The sequence below is a fragment of the Talpa occidentalis genome, unplaced genomic scaffold (genome assembly GCF_014898055.3).
Source record: "Talpa occidentalis isolate TD23 unplaced genomic scaffold, MPIMG_talOcc4v2.1 talOcc4.12, whole genome shotgun sequence".
In the NCBI taxonomy this organism is placed as follows: domain Eukaryota; kingdom Metazoa; phylum Chordata; class Mammalia; order Eulipotyphla; family Talpidae; genus Talpa; species Talpa occidentalis.
In genome coordinates, this window is record NW_023601212.1 from 39,555,929 (window position 1) to 39,572,742 (window position 16,814).

The window sequence follows — 16,814 nt, forward strand, 5'->3', positions numbered from 1 at the left end:
ACCAGTTACCATCGAACAGCTCTGGGGTAAACTCTAGTGCACATGACTCTCACTTGTTATGCTTACCCAGAGTTGGGGAACCCAAATGCAGAGTACCAGGGTCCCCTAGCAGGGCCTGAGCCTGTCCTCCCACTACTCCTAGCCCACACCTGGCCCTGAGCCCAAGCCAGCGTGATCCCAACGTGGCCCGGCCGGACATTTGCCTGATGCAACTGTCATGCCATCGCCAGACCCTTGCACAATACAGGACACCAGCTGGCCAGTTAATGATTGACCAGGGGTTAAGGGGAGTGTTCAGGCATATAAGCTGTGACAACGGCACCGTGGCTGCATCACCAGACCACCAGTCATGCCCATGCTCATGCTGTGCCTGCTGTACAATTTGGCAACGGTGGCCTGGCCGACCATGGCAGCTCCCATGGGTGGTCCAGAGCCAGCACAGCATGAGGAGCTGACCCTGCTCTTCCATGGTGTCCTGCAGCTGGGCCAGGCCTTCAATGGCGTGTACAGGAACACAGAGACACAGCTGACAGAGGCTGGACACAGCCTGGGCCGCTATGATCAAGTGCTGGGACTCCTGGGACAGGAGGTCAGCCAGGGGCGGGATGCAGCCCAGGAGCTACGCACAAGCCTGTTGGAAATGCAGGTAGGCGCTGCCATCTGGGTATTGCGGGATGAACAGAGTTTATGGCAGAGTTAATGTCTTAGGTGACCAACTGCCTGGGTTTACCCAGTACTGCGGGGCTCCCAGAATATGGGACTTTCAGGGTTAAAATCAATTAAGTCCCAGGTAAATGATGAGTTGGTCATCCTACCAACACCCCACTATCTGTCAATCAGGTGGAAGAAGATGTTCTAAAGCAGCAGGCAGAGGCCATAACCGAGGCACTAGAAGAGGTGGCCCAGGGACAGCAGGTGCTATTGGAGAGCATGCAGCGGCTTGAAGTTCAGCTAAAGGGCGTGTGGCTTGGCCATGCCCGCCAAGAATTTGAGATCTTAAAGGTAAGAAATTTCCATCCCTGAGGGAGTTAAGACTCTGATTTCTATCTTCAGAACCTTGAGTGCCAGAGACCCCCCTCGCCCCTTTCCATGCCTCAGTTTCCTCACGTGTAAACAGAAAACTGAAGACTCAGAGCAGGGCCAGGGACTCAGTGTAGATAACATATTCAGCACACGGCAGGATATAAGCAGGCACCAAGTAAACGCTTACAACTGGAGTAAATGGTGACATTTCCCTCAGTGTCTAGGAAGTTACCTAGCACTGTTTCATGTTCTTTCAAAATCCACAGCATGCTTACAGCAAGGCCACAAAGAAAGTTCTATTTTATCTCATTTTACAGATAGCAAGTTGACAGGGAAGGTGCACTGAGGGGTGGGGTTCTGGACAGCATCAAAGGATGAGAGGGGTGAGGTGGCTTCCCATTAAGGTTTCTGTCCTAACCTCACAGGCCCATGCTGATAAACAAAGCCACATTGTGTGGGCCCTCACAGGCCATGTGCAGCGACAGAGACAGGAGATGGTAGCACAGCAGCACCGGCTGCAACAGATCCAGGAGAGGTAAGTGTGCTGGGGGTTGGTCACATGGGACATCTGGGCAGGGAAGTATGCAAGGCAGCTGGATTGGGGGCCCTCTTGCCTTGACTGTGCCTCTTCTCCCTCCCAGACTCCATACCGAGGCACACCCGGCCTGAGCCTCCCTGGGAGAAAGTGAGGACCAGTCATGCCCCAAGGGGAGTTTCCAAGCCCGACACAGCACCAGCACAGGGAGAAGCCGCCAGACCGCTGGGGCCGGCCAGGGCCGGCCAGGGCACCAGGCCACTTCCGGTCCCGGAGCCGAGAGAGAAGAAGGCGGGGACACAGCGGAGGACGTGGAGCTGCATCAAGAGGGGTGGAGAAAGAACATGCACCCCTTCATGCCTATACCCCTCTCAATAAAGCAGAGCAGTGGCATCTCATTCTGGGTGACTGTGTCTGGGAAAAAGGGGGACTTCACTGAGCTCAATGCCCAAGTGCCCAGCGGTGTCTACCTGTAGCTGGTATGAGGGGCGTAGACCTCTCGAGCAGGGAACTCCAGGATCTCCTTGGTGGGTCGGCCCCTGGGGTCTGGGTAGGGCTTGACATGAAGCAGCTCCGGGGAGAGGCAGAAGTGGGGGTTCTCGGGTGCAGGGGAGATGTCAATCTTGAGCTGGGCTAGGGAGAGGGAGCAGATTTATAGCTGTTTGGGAGATTCCAGGCCCAGCCCTATCCTTTCTGGGCCTTGGGATCAGGGATCTGATTTTCCCACAATGCCCTCTGGTGGGTCTGTCCTTTAGGTAGCAAGGCCAGAAGTCACTCCCATCTCTCACCCCAATGTGTGATCAGTTCTGCCTCAGGACCTATTTCCCTCTGCCACCGCATCCCACATCCACCTACTGTCTTATTCTGGTACTTGTAGCACCTTCTCCAGCTGAGGGGCAGGCAGGCCCAGTGAGGTGCTGCCCAGACCTTGGCCTCCCCACCCTACGCCCAACATCTTGGACCTTTCATGGACCACTAGATACCCCTATAGTCAGGGATTTTTCTATCATGGTCACTGCTAGGTTCCCAGGGCCTGGCATGGCAGATGCTCACTGTGTGTTCGTTGAGAACTACACCTCATGCCACTTACCCGTCACAGGCCGCAGGCGCCGTAGCAAGGATGATGGCCGCCGCATGTCGGCCAAGAATTTGAAGAGGTCCTCATCACTCAGCCGCTCGGCCTCCTGCATGGGATGCCCCTGTGAGCTAGGGCTGAGGGGCTAGGGCTGCTGGGGCCAATGCATTCACAGGAGGGTAATGGTGGGCATGGCCCTGATGCCCTTCCCAAAACCCCCTGCCCCGCAGCCACAACACCTGTTTAAAGAAGTTGGTGACAGTTAGTGTGGCTGGGCGGAAGCTGGAGAAGCTGCAGGCATCGTCCCCACTACTTGTCCTGTCCTGGGGCCCCCGCCGGCGGCGGTCAGTCCAGGCAGGTCGGCGCTCTGGGGGAGACAGTGACAGTGATGGAAGGGTGCTGAGAGATGAGATCTAGAGGGGCAGACTCCGTGACTCAGGGCTGATCCCAAATCTAATCAGTAGAGGGCGCCCCTCCCACACTCTTGGGAACCCCGCCCCTTGCCTGCCAGCCAGGCCTTCTCACCGCCCTCAGAGTCTGAGTCCCTGTCTGGTTGCCCAGCGCTGCTAACGATGTTGGCTAGGTGTACTGCCGTCCAGGCAAAGGGCATGCGGTAGCGGCCCAGGCGGGTGCAGAACTGTTCAGCTGCCAAGCGCAGCTTCTCCAGCTTCTCCTTGTTCTGTGGGGAGAGCCCCCCAACCACACACACACACAAGCTCAGTGCTCTAAGTCAGCTGAATCCAAGATCTGTCCCTCCGAGTGGCCCCTTTACCACCAGGACCAGCCTCCACGAGCTTACCTTGGCTGTGTCCACCTCCTTCATTACCATGTAGGGCTCGCAACACTCGCTGATGTCCCCCTGCTGTAGCACCTTCTCCAGCTGAGGAGCAGGCAGGCCCAGTGAGGTGCTGCCCAGACCCTGGCCTCCTGACCCAGCCCCCAGCATTTTGGACCTTTCATGGACCACTACATACCCCTTCCAGCTAATGCTCTTACTCTAACACCTCCCACTGTTCTCAGGATTGAGCACTAGCAGATAGCTTCCTTGATCAGCTGCCTCCTCCTCACCCTTTGAATCTACCACAAAGCCCAAACTCCATATTTTGCCTACGTTTGCATTTTTCTGTTAGTATAAATAGAGACCACTCCAAGTCTGGCTCTGAGCCATCAGGCCTAGACTCTAACCTTCACCATTCAGGGGACTGTGGGATCTTGTGCAGGTCCCTACCTATCTGTGCCTCAGTTTACCCATATGCAAGGTGGGAGCCATGACAAGTCTGAGGAGTAAAAGCAGGAATCCCAACAAAGCCTGACTGACCAGGAGCAGTGCCTGCATAGAGGGGTCAATTAGTGTTATTATTATAACCTCATTGCATGTTTTGGGAAAGGAAATTTGAGCTCACTCCTAGAAATAAAAAATCCCAAACAAATGTGCCCACTAGGTTTCTCCTCTCCACTAAATTAAAAAAAATGGTCAACTTAAAAAAATCTTTTAAATATGCATCTGCATGTCATCTTGCATAGTCCTCGGTCATTTCTCCCCACCTGAGTTAAGAGTCTTCTCTGAGCCCCCCCGCTGCCTGTGCTGCCCCCAGGACAGTCCAGATCACTCTCTTTGGTGACAATATCTCCTTCCATGAGAACAGGGACATTATCACCCTGCCCAATCCCAGCAGGCACCTTGATGACCAGGAAAATGTCAGGCGAGGGATAGGTCACAGAGAAGATGGCAGAGCGGGCCAGGGTAGAGATGGCAGGGTGGGTGCCGTGGGCCCGTAGCAATCCCTTTGTGGAGTCTGAGTTCAGGTCGAAGTAGAAGTTCTCTGAGATCTGGAGACATGAGAGGAAAGCTGGACCATGGCCTCCAGGAAGTCTACAGCCTGGCAAGGAGGGCGCGGGGGGAGGAAGGAGAAGAAAGGGCTCCTACCTTCTTTTTCTCCCGCACATCATACAGGGCCAAGATGCCAAAGATGGGCTCAATTTCGATCTCGAACCTGTGGGTAAATGGAAGCTCTGTGGGAGGGGCTGTCCCTGGCACTCTTACCACTCCTTCGAGACCCAACTCAGCCTTGGCACAAGGGGAAGGAGGAGCAGAGCAGCCTGATTCCTGTTGGGCTACAGGAAACCGCCATTTAAGGGCTCACAGGAAAGATGTGTATGGAAAACTGAGGCACAGAGGTGTTTTGGTTTCCCAATGCTTCTCTCACTGAGTAGCTCACACAAAAACCCCTTCTCTCACAACCATGGCCCTTGTTCAGGTGGCATGGAGGCAACATTTACAAAACAATGCCCCCCATCTTGAAATTCTTGATCCCGGAGCTCCCTGTCCCTCCGTTCTGCCATCCACATTTACTTGACAGACCCCCATACTTTTTCCTTATCTTAATTTGCTTTGTTCTTCCCATGCACCATGTCCCTTCAAAGGAAGCATTTTAAAACTTTAAATTTAAGACTCCTCACTGCTCAAAAAACAAGATCCCGGGTGACCCAGCCCCACCTACCTTTTGCTCTCATTTGCCCCTCTCCAGGCAGCACCCACTAAACTATTCTCTTTCCTCCTCTCGTCTCAGCCTTGCCCGCCTCCTCCTCAGGGAAGCCCCAACCCCCACAATGAATCAGAGCCCTGCACACCTCTCTTGAGGCCCCGTGGGATCATCACGTGGTTACATGCCTTGCACACAGTTGGTGCTCAATGTATGTTACATGACTGGAGGAACCCTCAGAGCCAGTTTCCAGCCCTTGTGCTTGGGGCAGGAGACCCACCAGGGCCTCAGGCCAGACCGGGACCTCCTTTTCCTGCCTCCCCTCCCTGTCCAGGCAGGAACTCAGGGTGGGGAGGGGCAGGGCCAGGCTGGGGTCCAAGGCCACATCCTGTTCAGTTCTGTTCCCACGCATTTCTGGCTGCTCCCTGGGAATGATGTGGAAGGGGCCTCGGGTGGCTAGAAGCCAGGCCTGGGGTCACCAGCACCCCCTCCAGCCTGGATTCCAGCAGCAAAGCAGACTCTGCTGTCATGAGCCCTGTGGTCTTGGGTACAATGACTTCACTACTCTGTGCCTTGGCTTCCCCAGCCGTACCCACTTGACAAGGTGGTGGTGAAGAGTGTATATACGTGAAGGGCTAATAGCAGAGCCTGGCACACAGTTGGCACTTAAGGATTGGGGGCTTTGAACAATGAAAAGGGAAGTAATTTCCCTCCTAAAAGCCCAGGGGCAGCCTTGTGGGTCTCAGGGCTGTGTCCAGGAATCGCACGGCACCCACAGTGAGTTCCACGCCTCATTGCCAGCATGTCTAAAGGAAGCGTGGTTTGCCAGCATGTCTAAAGGAAGGGGTGATTAGCACACTCACTTAAGCGACAGACACTTGACTAGGATCCTCTGTCCAAAGTGCTCTCGGGGTGGCTCTGGGCGACTGCAGCGTTCCACAGCCTCATCCTGCCAAGATCAGGGGTGGTGACAGGGGGAAGCTGGGACATGTCCTGCAAGAAGGGCTTGGGATACGTGGCTTGAGGCCAGCTCTGCCCCCAGCCTGACTAAACTTCTTGTAGTCCCTTACCACAGGCTCCTCTACCTGGAATAACCTGTTTCCTCTACCTGGAGTAACCTTTTCCTCTCCTCCTTATCTGGCCATTGGCTGCTCATCATTTGGGTCAAAGCTTAGCCAACACGGGCCTCCCCGGTGGCGCAGCGGTTGAGCGCTGGGTTGCGAAGCTGTCCGCAGCCTCTACAGTGCCGGTTCGATGCCCGGCTGCTCCCCGGCCACCGGAGGAGGGTCCCACATGGCGCGCAGACCTCTCCTGCCGCCCGCTGCTCCCCTCAGCAGTGTACTTCAGTCCTTCTGCCTGCTCTGCTCCCCGCTCTGGCTCTGGTGAATTCTCTCACCCTCCCGCTCTTCTGACTACCCAGTGCTTGTATAAATAAATAATCTTTAAAAAAAAAAAAAAAAAAAGCTTAGCCAACACTTCCTCCAGGGAACCTTCCATAGGCTCCAAGGTCTGGGCAGGCACCTCCCCCAGGTGTTCACAACTCTGGGTCACTGAGGGCTATGTGAGGGATAATTACTGGCACCTTGTCACGTACTGCTATGTCTGGCATGTAATTTCCTGGGTCAGTGGTGGTATGGGGGTCCTCTCCTCCACTAGGCTGTGAACTCTGAGGGAAGGGACTGACCCACTGGGTCTGTATTATCTTCATGGTTCTATCCCTAGTATCTGTCATACCTGTTGGTTGAAAAAATACAGAGCTATACCATAGGAACCTACTGAAAGTTGGTTGGATAAACATAGAAATATATAGAAAGCAATTAATGTTGATTGCACACACATAGGGATGTAACCAATTAATACTGCTTATAGTAAATACTTAATAATCCCCTGAACGAAGACATAGGAGTATAAACAAGGTGCCCAATAAAAGTCTGTTGAATAACTATAGGTATATATATTAGGTGCTCAATAAATATTAGTTGTTTAAATACTGTTTGATTAAATAAAGAACTACACAGTAGGCATACAATTAATATTGGTTGAATAGATGAGTATAGAGCAGATGACCAATAAAGGTTAGGCTGATAAATCTATGAATATACGGTAAGTGTCCAAAAAAGTTATGGAATAAAAATGTTGGTATACACTAGATGCCCAATAAATGTTGGTTGGATAAATTTAAGCATATGTAGCAGATGTTCAATAAATATTGGTTGCTTAAAAGCTGTTTGATTAACAAGATGATGATACAGTAGGTGTGTAATAGATATTAGTTAAATAAATATAAAGATACATGGTAGGTATCCAATAAATGTTGGTTAATAAATATAGGGCTATATAGTAGGTGGCTAATAAAAGTCATTGCGTAAAAATACAGGGTAGGGCCTCCCCAGTGATGCAGCAGGTTGAGCGCAGTGCTGTGAAGCTATCTGCAGCCCAGAGGGTTTGATTCCCGGCCGGCCAGGGAGCTACCCACATGGCACAGCAAACTCTCCTGTCTCGTCCGCTGCTCCCCTCTGCAGTGTTTTCGATCTGTCTTCCTGTTCTGCTCCGTGCTCTGTCTCTGGTGAATTCTCTCACCCTCCTGCACCTCTGGCCTGTACCCCCATTCTTGTATAAATAAATTTTTAAAAAATAAAAATAAAAAAATAAAAATACAGAGTATACAGTATGCACCAAGCAAATGTTGGTAGAGTACATACAGGGATACATGTCAGTGCAGTGGCCGCTGGCCTCAGTGCCTGTGCAGGCTAGCAGGCACCCACCTCGTCTGGTGCCGGGTAGAGGGCAAGCAGGGCTCGGGGCCGGTGTTGCCGGCGCAGGGACTCATTGCGCCGGTCTACATCCTCGGGGACCACACGCTCCAGTAGCGAGGGCAGCAACGAGTCGGCTGCCAAGTTCCTCAGGTCAAAGATGCCAGAGGCACCACTGCTTCGTGGCGTGTCCTCTGGGGAGCCGGAGCAGTGCCGGGGGTCATCCTGCTAGTGGAGAATATGCAAGCTTTGAGCACCAGCTGGATGCACCTTCATTCTACTTACATTCTACAGACAGGGAAACTGAGGGCGAGGGGCACGGGGTCACCATTACAACAGTCACCTGGGAGCCTTGACAACCCACTTTTTAGAAACTTCTGCCTGGGATGCTCTTCTCCTTTACCATTATTGGGGGAGGTTACTCCTATTCCTAAATTCTGTTCTTCAACTATGATCTGCATCTGGCTAATCAGAACACAACATCTGCTGGCCCCATGGGGATGAGAATCTTCCCCAGGACTCACTGTTGCCAGGGAGGAAGAGTTCTTCCCACTAGGGTTGTCTCTGGCCAGGACCCTACCTGACTTCCCAGACCCAGCTAGGACAGAGCTAGACTGCTCTGGTTCAAATCCCAGCTTAACTCTGTGGCCCTGGGCCTACCCCCACCTCTAAGGTCCTCAGTGTCCCTATCTCTCCTAGCTATGTGTGAAAATAGTAACTATGGGGTATTATAAAGTAGGTGCTCAATAAATGCTGATTGGCAAAGACAAGCTCAAGACCCAATGGACTGGTGAAGGCCCTCTAATTGCCCTGTTGTGTCTCAGTTTTTTTTAATTTGCAAAATGGATGTAATGGTTGCCCTGACTCATAGGTTGAAAGGTAAGGATAAACATAAAGCATTTCATATACTTAAAGCACTTTATAAATGTGTTACGCTTGACTTTTCACTCACAGGGCTGACTTATTTCCTTTTGGGTTCAATGCTACTTGGGTTATTCCCTCCACAAATGACAGAGAGCTGGGGCTGGAACCTATACACATACCCCTGCAGTGACCCCTGCGAGGGGCTCCCTCACCAAGTCCTCGGGGCCGGACCTCTCATCCCCAGAAGCATCCTGCTCAAAGACCTGGCGGGTGAGGCCCTTCTGCCGCTCTCGCTGCGTCTCTGTGGTGATGGGGCTGTACGCTGCACTCAGATGCTGGTACCTAGGAGGAGGTGAGGCTGGATGGGTGGCAGGGGCCAGGGTTCCCCAATGTGCTGTGATGTACCTGTGGGGCACGTGTGATACCATGCCATCTGTCCTGCCTGTGCCCCACCAGAGAAGTCTGGCCAACTTACAAGACAGGGCAGGTAAACAGGAGGACCAGCTACACACAATGACGTGGGGCTTCTGGGTTCAGACCCAGTCCCTTGACCCTCTGCCCTCAAGACTGCCCCAGAGCCAGACTCACCTCCTGTGGGCAATGACCCAATCCTCTGTGTACACCTCTACTGCTGCCCTCACTTGGGCATCCAGCTTTCTGTGGCAAAGTAAAATCGGAATTATCAGAGGCAAAGCCCTGTGTTAATTGTCCTAGCGGTCTGTGAGGTAGGACTTACACTCCATCTATTTCAGACATGGGGAGATGGGGACTCAGAGAGGAAGGGTGCTTGTCCCAGGTCACACAGCCGGACTCAGGACTGTTGGATTCTGGAGCTTCATGGAAAGGGGATGTTGATGGGAGTCATGGAAGTAGAATGGAATTTGGGACAGGAAGGGTGTGGAGCTGAACCCACCCATCCTCGGGGATTCCTGGCTCTGTGGTTCGGCATTCCCGGGGCTGCAGCCGCAGCTCCAGGTCATCAGCTGGGAACTCGACCAGGTCCCGGAGGGGCCCGGGCTCAGCATCTGGTGGTCGGCTCAGGAGCACATCTTCAAAGTCCAAGGGCTCAATGACTTCAGTCAGTGGGACCTGGGTCAGAGCAAAGAGGCTGTGACCCCTCTCCTGGGGGCTCAGAGTGGGGGATGGGGTGGGCACAAGCTGGAACTTGATCATAAGGGCAGAGGGAGCCATGGAGGGTGTTCGAACTGTGGAGATGCCATGGAAAACAGTGACCTCAGACTCTCCACCCCCAGCCCAGCTTGGCTTGTCCGGCCCCTCTTCCCAGGCAGGAAATCACACCCTGGAGCCTGGAAAGGCAGGGAACTAACGGCAGAAGGAAGGACAAGTTGACTGCAGCAAAGAAAGACAATTTCTAAGGCCCTGCAGCAGGAAGGCCCTGCCCCCTCCCCACTGCAGAGAAAAAGCTGCCATGCCCCATCTCCACCATAGCTCCCACCCTCCCTCCATCTGGGTGGTCCAGGCAGCAGGAGATGGGGTGACAGCAGGCTGGAGCAGGCGGCTCCCCACCCCCACCCCCGACCACCCACAGGGCTGTCACTCCCTCCGCTCCAGGAAGCAGCTGCAGTGATAGGGACCACCCTACCCGCTCAAGGAAACAGGAATGGAGGACACCACTGGGACCAGGAAAGGGTCTCCTCCCCTGAGTCTTAGCTTCCCCGCAGGACAGGGTACTAGGAGGAGGGATGGGTGGGACAGAACCCTGGCAGAGGGGAAACCCTACCTCTGTCAGAGGGCAGTGACCTGGGGGCGCCAACTAACACTTACCCCCAGGGAGCTGCTGCTGCGTCTGCTAGAGTGGGGGGAGCCACTACGTTCCCGGGATACCTGCTTCCGCACCTCTGCAGCCACCGTCCTGTGAGGACAAGAAGGGGTCATCATCAGGAATGGGAAAACTTGAGCAGTGGGGCCAAAAAATTCATTCTATGAGGGGAAAATCCAGATGGTGATAAGAAAAAAAAACAAAAAACAAACCACCTCAGGCCAAGAGAATCTGGGGTTAGGGATCCACAGATGTCAACCTGAGGGTCCCAGGGCTGTGGCAAATACACAGTCACCTGAACTCCCCCCAGCCTGGGCCCTTCCAACCTCTACCCTTGGCCCAAGCACATATGGTGGCAATTGCGCTGGGCAGGGCTGAGCAGGTCATGAGGGGTCACAGGCCCTCCCACATTTTCCCACCCACCTCCCCCTGCCAGGGATCGAACCCTGTCCCACCAGCCCCTGCTTCCTCATCTGTGGGAATCTCAGCCCATCCTGGGATCCCCAAAATTTATTCCACTCTGCCCTCTGTACCCCATCCAGAATGTGAGCCCTATCCCATGCTTGCTAGGGGACCTTGGGCAAGTCACTTCCACCCTGAACCTCAGTTTACCCATTAGACCTCATGATGGGCACGCCATATTTGCATTCTCAGGTAGTCTGAAGCTGACCATATGTAAGAGGCCAGTGTGACCCCTGGAGCCCACCACAATCAAGGTCAGTGCTGTGGCTTTCCTGAGCCACCAGCATCTATGCTGGCCTTCAAAGTCATGGAGGATAAGGGTGAATGGGGCTAGACCCACAGGGGAGAGGGTCAGCACAGGAATATGGGGCAGATCCAGGGTGGGTAGGGATTCCTCCAGGCCCTCGATTCCTCCAGCTGAGTTTGAAAAGTCAAGAGAGGAAAAAGCCATGCAGTTATCTGGAGGAAGACTGTGCCAGGCAGAAGGAATAGCAAGTGCAAAGACTCTGAGCATGGTGACCCCTGCTCCACTGGGTCTCTGTGAAGGCAGGAGTTAGGACCATGTGGTGCCCAGTGAGGCTCCAGTACTGGAACCTGAGCCCAATGAATTTTTTTTGTGTGTTTTGGTGGAATGAGTGAGTCCATCCCAATCTCCATTTGGGTCCAACTTGCCGAAATCCACTGTGTTTTGGTGGAAACCCAGATCTTTTAGCTGTGTGACTTTGAGTAGGTGGGGTACATTTTCTGAGTCTTAGTCCCCCTTAAAATCAAGACAAAAGGCCCCACAGAAAATTTCCTACTTTTCTGTGTGCTAATAAGTTTATATAATAAAGAGTTGTGTCCCAAATAGGATTGCAAACCTGAGGGTCCTTGAGCCACTAATGAGATGAATGTGTGCTGTAGACCAGGTAAAACAGGGGAGCAGGGAAACTGGGCCCAGTGGGAGTTTTGACTCCTTCTGAAAACTTCTGAACTAAAATTCATGTGGGTCAAACAAAGCTTGACCATGACCCTGATCCGACATGGGGGCTCTGAGGTTGAGACCCCAGTCTCCCTCATTTTCTAACATGTATTCTATTTATTTCCTTGATTCGCTCTCCCAGAGCCTTGTTTTTATTAACTGAGGAGGAAGCCTGGGCGTGGGGTAGGGGAGGAGCTTCTGTGAAATTCAAAGGGTGTTCAAAATTAGGGATTTGTCCTTAAATCCCCCAAATTTGAACTGACTTCTCTGGGCATACAAGGGCCTGGGAGGTGATTTACAAAAGATGCTGGGATAGGGGACTCTCTATACCCTGGTCCCAGCTGTTCTGCAGCTGCTGCCTCAGAGTAGGGAGGGGGTAAAAAGGGAGAACTGGGCCTCCAGCTTCATTTTGTCTTTGGCCTTAAATAGAGGCTCTCAAGAGAGGGGAAGGGCTGGGTCTATAATACAGTGGCCATGGGAGCCAATTACAGAGTCTGTACTTGGTGCTGGGTATCCTCCTTTCTCTCTGGGCCTCTGGGCTCAGGATAGTGCCCAGACCTTATTGATCTGCTCAAGTATGGGGCCTTGTACCCAGTAAGTGCTCAATTAAAGCCAGAGGTCATCATGTTTTCAAAAAGGAGCCTGGCCCTCACTCCAAAGGTGAGTGAAGCTCAGGGAGGAGTCATGAAGCACCAGAGTCACATAGCAAAACAGAATGGGATCCAGAACCAAATCTGGCTGGCCAAAGGACATTGCCACCTACGACAAGGAGCAGTACCAAGAATGGATGCTCTGGAAACTGCCTGTACTCTGCCACACTCATGCCCTACACTGCTGGTGTCCAGTCCTGGAACTTCAACGTTGTCTATACACTGACAAAACCTTGAGTCCATCCTGCCTGAAACCTGCCTTCTTCATGTGCCCCTGTGGGAGTCTTGCAGGCATGGTGCATGCTGCTTGACCATGACCTGCCCTCCCACTGCCTTCTCTGCTGCACAAAGGGCAGCTCCACCTTTGTTCTCATTGCCTTAACAGATCTGCATCCGATGCCCCTAATGGAGCATGTTTCAGAAAGGGAGGCAAAGTGTAGAGCTGAATCTAGTGGTTTCTCCCAGAATATGATCTCAGAATTGCAAGGAGGGAAACGGCAAAGTCTGGTGGTAGTTATAGTTATTGATGAGATAAATCCTCTAAGGTGAAAATGGGCTGGCTGTATTAACTGCAGTGTACCCTCACAGGGAGGACAATAAAGTCAGAACAAGAATGACAGAAACCATGAATGTGAGTGACCCCACTTGTGCCAAAAGTGAGGGAAGAAAATGAATCCATATAAAACCACAGAGATTCCTCTTCACACCCACCCTTCCCCTCCTGGACTGGCAGAAAGTGCCGGAGAGGATATGGAGCAACAGGAACTCTCACCAGCTGCTGGGAGAACTCCTTTGAAAACCAACTATAATTATCAAGCAAAGCTGAAGATATGCCAAGTCAGCAATCTGAGGCATAGCTACTCAGGAAGAAACGCACAGCTAAGAATGTTCATGGCAGCCTTGACCATGACTGCTCCATATTCCTAAACTGAAGATGGAGAACACACAGGCAGGGAAATACTATGTAGCAATGAAAAGGGACAAACTTCACTACAGACAACAGTACAGATGAGAGCGCCTAACATCATGCTAGGTGAAAGATGCTGGGCACACAGGACTCAACATCCCATATGATTCCATTTACAGAAACTTTTAAAACAGGCAAAACTAACTCAGGGTGGACAGGGAGATGACCAGGATGGAGAAACCATAATGCAAGTGAGGATGACATTTTGGTCAGCCATTGACCCATGACAGTGGTCCCAAAGGGCTATAACAGATAGTATAGGTATGTAGAAGGCTGTACCATCCGGAGTTGAGTAATTACACACTATGACATTTGTACAGTGACAGAATCACCCATCAACGCATCTCTCAGACCATATCCCCATCATTAAGAGTGCCTGTACTCTTTATTCCCCACACTTCTCTGTACGCAAGCCATACATCACAATTTTTTGAAAGGTAAAAAAGTAATATGCACTTGTGCTTGCAGTTATATTCATAGGTGGGGCAGAAGGGACATGTTGAAATCCCTTAAGTAGCTCTGGAGTTTTGTCACTGTGTCTCATTGTGCCCTACCATGTCATCCCCTCCAATAAACCATTGCAGTTACTTGTCACTTAATGACAGGTGTACATTGAGAAATGCATCGTTAAGTGATTTCATGGTTGTGTAAACAGCACAGAGAGCAATTACCCAAACCTAGATAGTGCAGTCTACTGCACACCTAGGCTCCATGGCATAGCATGGAGCCACCATCATATATGCGTTCCCTCGGTGACCGAGGCCTTCTTAGGCAATGTGTAAGATACACAAACTGCCCTACATCAGACTAGTGAGTGCAGAACGAAAATGCTGCTCTCGGACTCCCTGGAAAAACAAATAATCATGCTTGGGGACCTGGATGACAGGAGAGGCACGGTTTCTGAGATTACTCTGGGCACTGGGATAACATGTTCCTGGGCTCATGAGCTCAGGAGTCTGAGAAACCCTTAAGAGACCTGCCACCGTGACCCTACATTTCCATAGCTATACCTATGTCATTGGACAAATAAACAAATAACATCCCACCTGGGAATCAGCATGGGACAAGCATATAAGTGCTGGTCACTATGATCATCCTATATCATATTTTATTTTAAACAGTACAAGTGAAAAGATTAGCCAATTATATGGCATAAAATAACATTTGTTTATGTTATTTATATTTGTAAGAGTTTGCCCAAAATCTTTTTTTTTAAGAATCTATTTGTTAGGAAAATGGGGGAACTGTTTAATATGAGAGTTAATATGATATTTATGAAATGCATGATTAAATGAGCAAGTAGGTAAATACAGGCTCAGGTCTGAGCACCCGGGTGCCTAATGCTCTGGAGACATTGGCAGAGAGGCTGGAAGACTTGAGTCATTTGCTTGTGGTTCACTAGGGCTCCAAGATCTTTCTCAGCATTTCTTACCCTGGACTCAGAAGCATCTGTTCCCCAAGGTGGGACCCAGAACCCTTTTTTCTGTCTTGAGTGGAAGTCAGGACCCAGGGACATAGGGAATGGAAGGCAAAGAAACAGAAGGCAATAATGTTCCCAGACTCAGAGAGAAGATCCAGAGATACAAGAACATAAAAATTGCCCACTACCACATCAAGTCCTTCCTCTGTTCAGAATTCCTGATGGCTTCCACCTCACTCAGGGTAAGGCCTTGCATGATCTGCTTCCACTGTCCTCTTCACTCTGAGCCAACCTGGTTGGCCTCCTCTGATGATCTGGAACACAGGATACCTGTTCCTGCCTCAGGTCCTTTGCACTTGCCCCTCCCTGTGTTCGGACATCTGTCCTGCCCTTTCTCTGCCTTGTTTGGCATCACCCCCTTAGCACTTATCACTAACATGTAATGTACTCTATTGTATCTCTCACTTCTCATCTGTCTCCCCCACTGTATCTGCCCCCAAGGGTGGGGCCCTCTCTTGTGTTGCTGCCAGGTCAGCCCCTAACCCACAGAGTGCCTCTTTCACTTGGGAGTGGTCACTGATAGGTCCCCTGTGGAGAGGACCCCAAAGAAGATCCTGAAACTCCTGTGGAAGCAAAGACCATAAAGGAGGAGAGGGTCGTCAGTCCCAGAGAACCCGACATCTTCCTTTCAGGAGGAGGCCTCAAAATCCCTAGTGGCCACGGAAATGGATCCCCCAGAGCCTGGCGCCTGTCCCCTCCCCCAGTCCGCCCACCAGCTGGTTCTGTCCCCAGCCCCCACTCCCTCCATTCAATCACCCATCCATCCCCAGAGCCACCAGCCGGTGCTGGGAGAGCCTGAGGCAGGGATGGGGGTGGGAGGACATCCACAGCTGTCCCTGTCCCCCGACAGCTGGACACGGGACCCTGGCGGGGAAACGAGCAGGGAGAAACTTCCCGAAGGAGTTCCAAGGCCACCGGTAGCACAATTCTGATCTCAAATTCTAGCACCTGGAGCATCTCTGGCCCACACCAAGCATGGATGAAAGGCAAAGGCCCCCTCACTCTCCACCTCTGGGCTGGGGGACCGTGGAGGGGCCGGGAGATGGGGACCCTGGCGAAGCTGCCGCGCACCCGCTTTTCCCGCGCCTCCTCCTCCAGGAAGGCCCCCGGACACGCCCCCACGGGTCCAATCCGCTCTGCGGGCTTCAGGCGCCATCGCGCTCGCAGTTCAGACGCAACCCCCGGCCCGCAGCTCAGACGCGCCCCCGCCACCGCGCGACCCGGACAGGAGCCGGCGGGCGGGACCCCGCCCAGGCGGAAGGGGGCAGCGCGGGGGGCGCCCCAGCGGGGAGGGCCGGGCCGGGCCGGGCCGCCCCGGGGCGGGGCCGGGACACGTGGGGGAGGCTCGAGGAGGGGGCTGGCGACCGCGCTACCTGTTGATCTTGTGTGCGAAGGCGCGGCGCTCGGCGGCCGCCATGGCGCCCAGCGCGTCTCCCCGCGGCCCGGCGCTCCGCCGCGCGCACCGTCCTCCCCGCGCGCTGCCACCGCCGCCGCCTCCCGGTTCTCGGCAGCCCAGACTAGGCGGGGCCGGCGGGGGCGGGGCCCTTCCGGGTGTCCCGGGACGCTCCGTGCTGCCCCTGCCGGCCGGCCGGAGGGCTGGGGTGCGCCGTCGCTCCGCGCCTCTGGAGTGTGGAAACTGAGGCGGTGAGGGGACAGGGAGGGAGAGGCGCCCGGGCCGAGGCCAGGCTGTGGAGTGGGCCTCGAGCGCCTGGGGGTGCTTGCTCTGCCCTCTGCCTGGTCATCACAAGAATCACCATAATAAGCAGAACAGGGAGCTCTCA

The 16,814-nt window shown here is 53.1% G+C and overlaps 2 protein-coding genes across 11 annotated transcripts in view; one reads left to right on the forward strand and one right to left on the reverse strand.

The window, feature by feature from the left end:
- Positions 1 to 16,475, reverse strand: part of DOCK6 (dedicator of cytokinesis 6) — a 40,548-nt gene extending 24,073 nt beyond the window's left edge. For 3 of the 10 annotated variants that reach the window (XM_037505839.1, XM_037505842.1, XM_054693285.1), the window contains exons 1-14: positions 16,407 to 16,475; positions 10,519 to 10,606; positions 9,647 to 9,822; positions 9,322 to 9,390; positions 8,946 to 9,075; positions 7,882 to 8,094; positions 5,980 to 6,065; positions 4,561 to 4,627; positions 4,314 to 4,463; positions 3,433 to 3,513; positions 3,159 to 3,312; positions 2,873 to 3,000; positions 2,649 to 2,742; positions 2,029 to 2,191 (exon numbers count right to left, since the gene is read on the reverse strand). In XM_037505839.1, coding sequence (XP_037361736.1) covers positions 2,029 to 2,191; positions 2,649 to 2,742; positions 2,873 to 3,000; positions 3,159 to 3,312; positions 3,433 to 3,513; positions 4,314 to 4,463; positions 4,561 to 4,627; positions 5,980 to 6,065; positions 7,882 to 8,094; positions 8,946 to 9,075; positions 9,322 to 9,390; positions 9,647 to 9,822; positions 10,519 to 10,606; positions 16,407 to 16,450 — 1,643 coding nt within the window. In that variant the 5' untranslated portion in view covers positions 16,451 to 16,475. Of the gene's footprint in view, positions 1 to 2,028; positions 2,192 to 2,648; positions 2,743 to 2,872; positions 3,001 to 3,158; positions 3,313 to 3,432; positions 3,514 to 4,313; positions 4,464 to 4,560; positions 4,628 to 5,979; positions 6,066 to 7,881; positions 8,098 to 8,912; positions 9,076 to 9,321; positions 9,391 to 9,646; positions 9,823 to 10,518; positions 10,607 to 15,161; positions 15,700 to 16,406 lie in introns of those variants that run through there. The other 7 variants (XM_037505830.2, XM_054693281.1, XM_054693279.1 and 4 more) reach the window with 5 other exon arrangements.
- Positions 350 to 1,581, forward strand: ANGPTL8 (angiopoietin like 8). Its single transcript, XM_037505844.1, has 3 exons — positions 350 to 646; positions 841 to 1,002; positions 1,449 to 1,581. The coding sequence occupies exons 1-3, from the start codon at positions 350 to 352 to the stop codon at positions 1,560 to 1,562; spliced, it is 573 nt and encodes a 190-aa protein (XP_037361741.1). The 3' UTR covers positions 1,563 to 1,581.
- Positions 16,476 to 16,814: the final 339 nt, after the last annotated feature.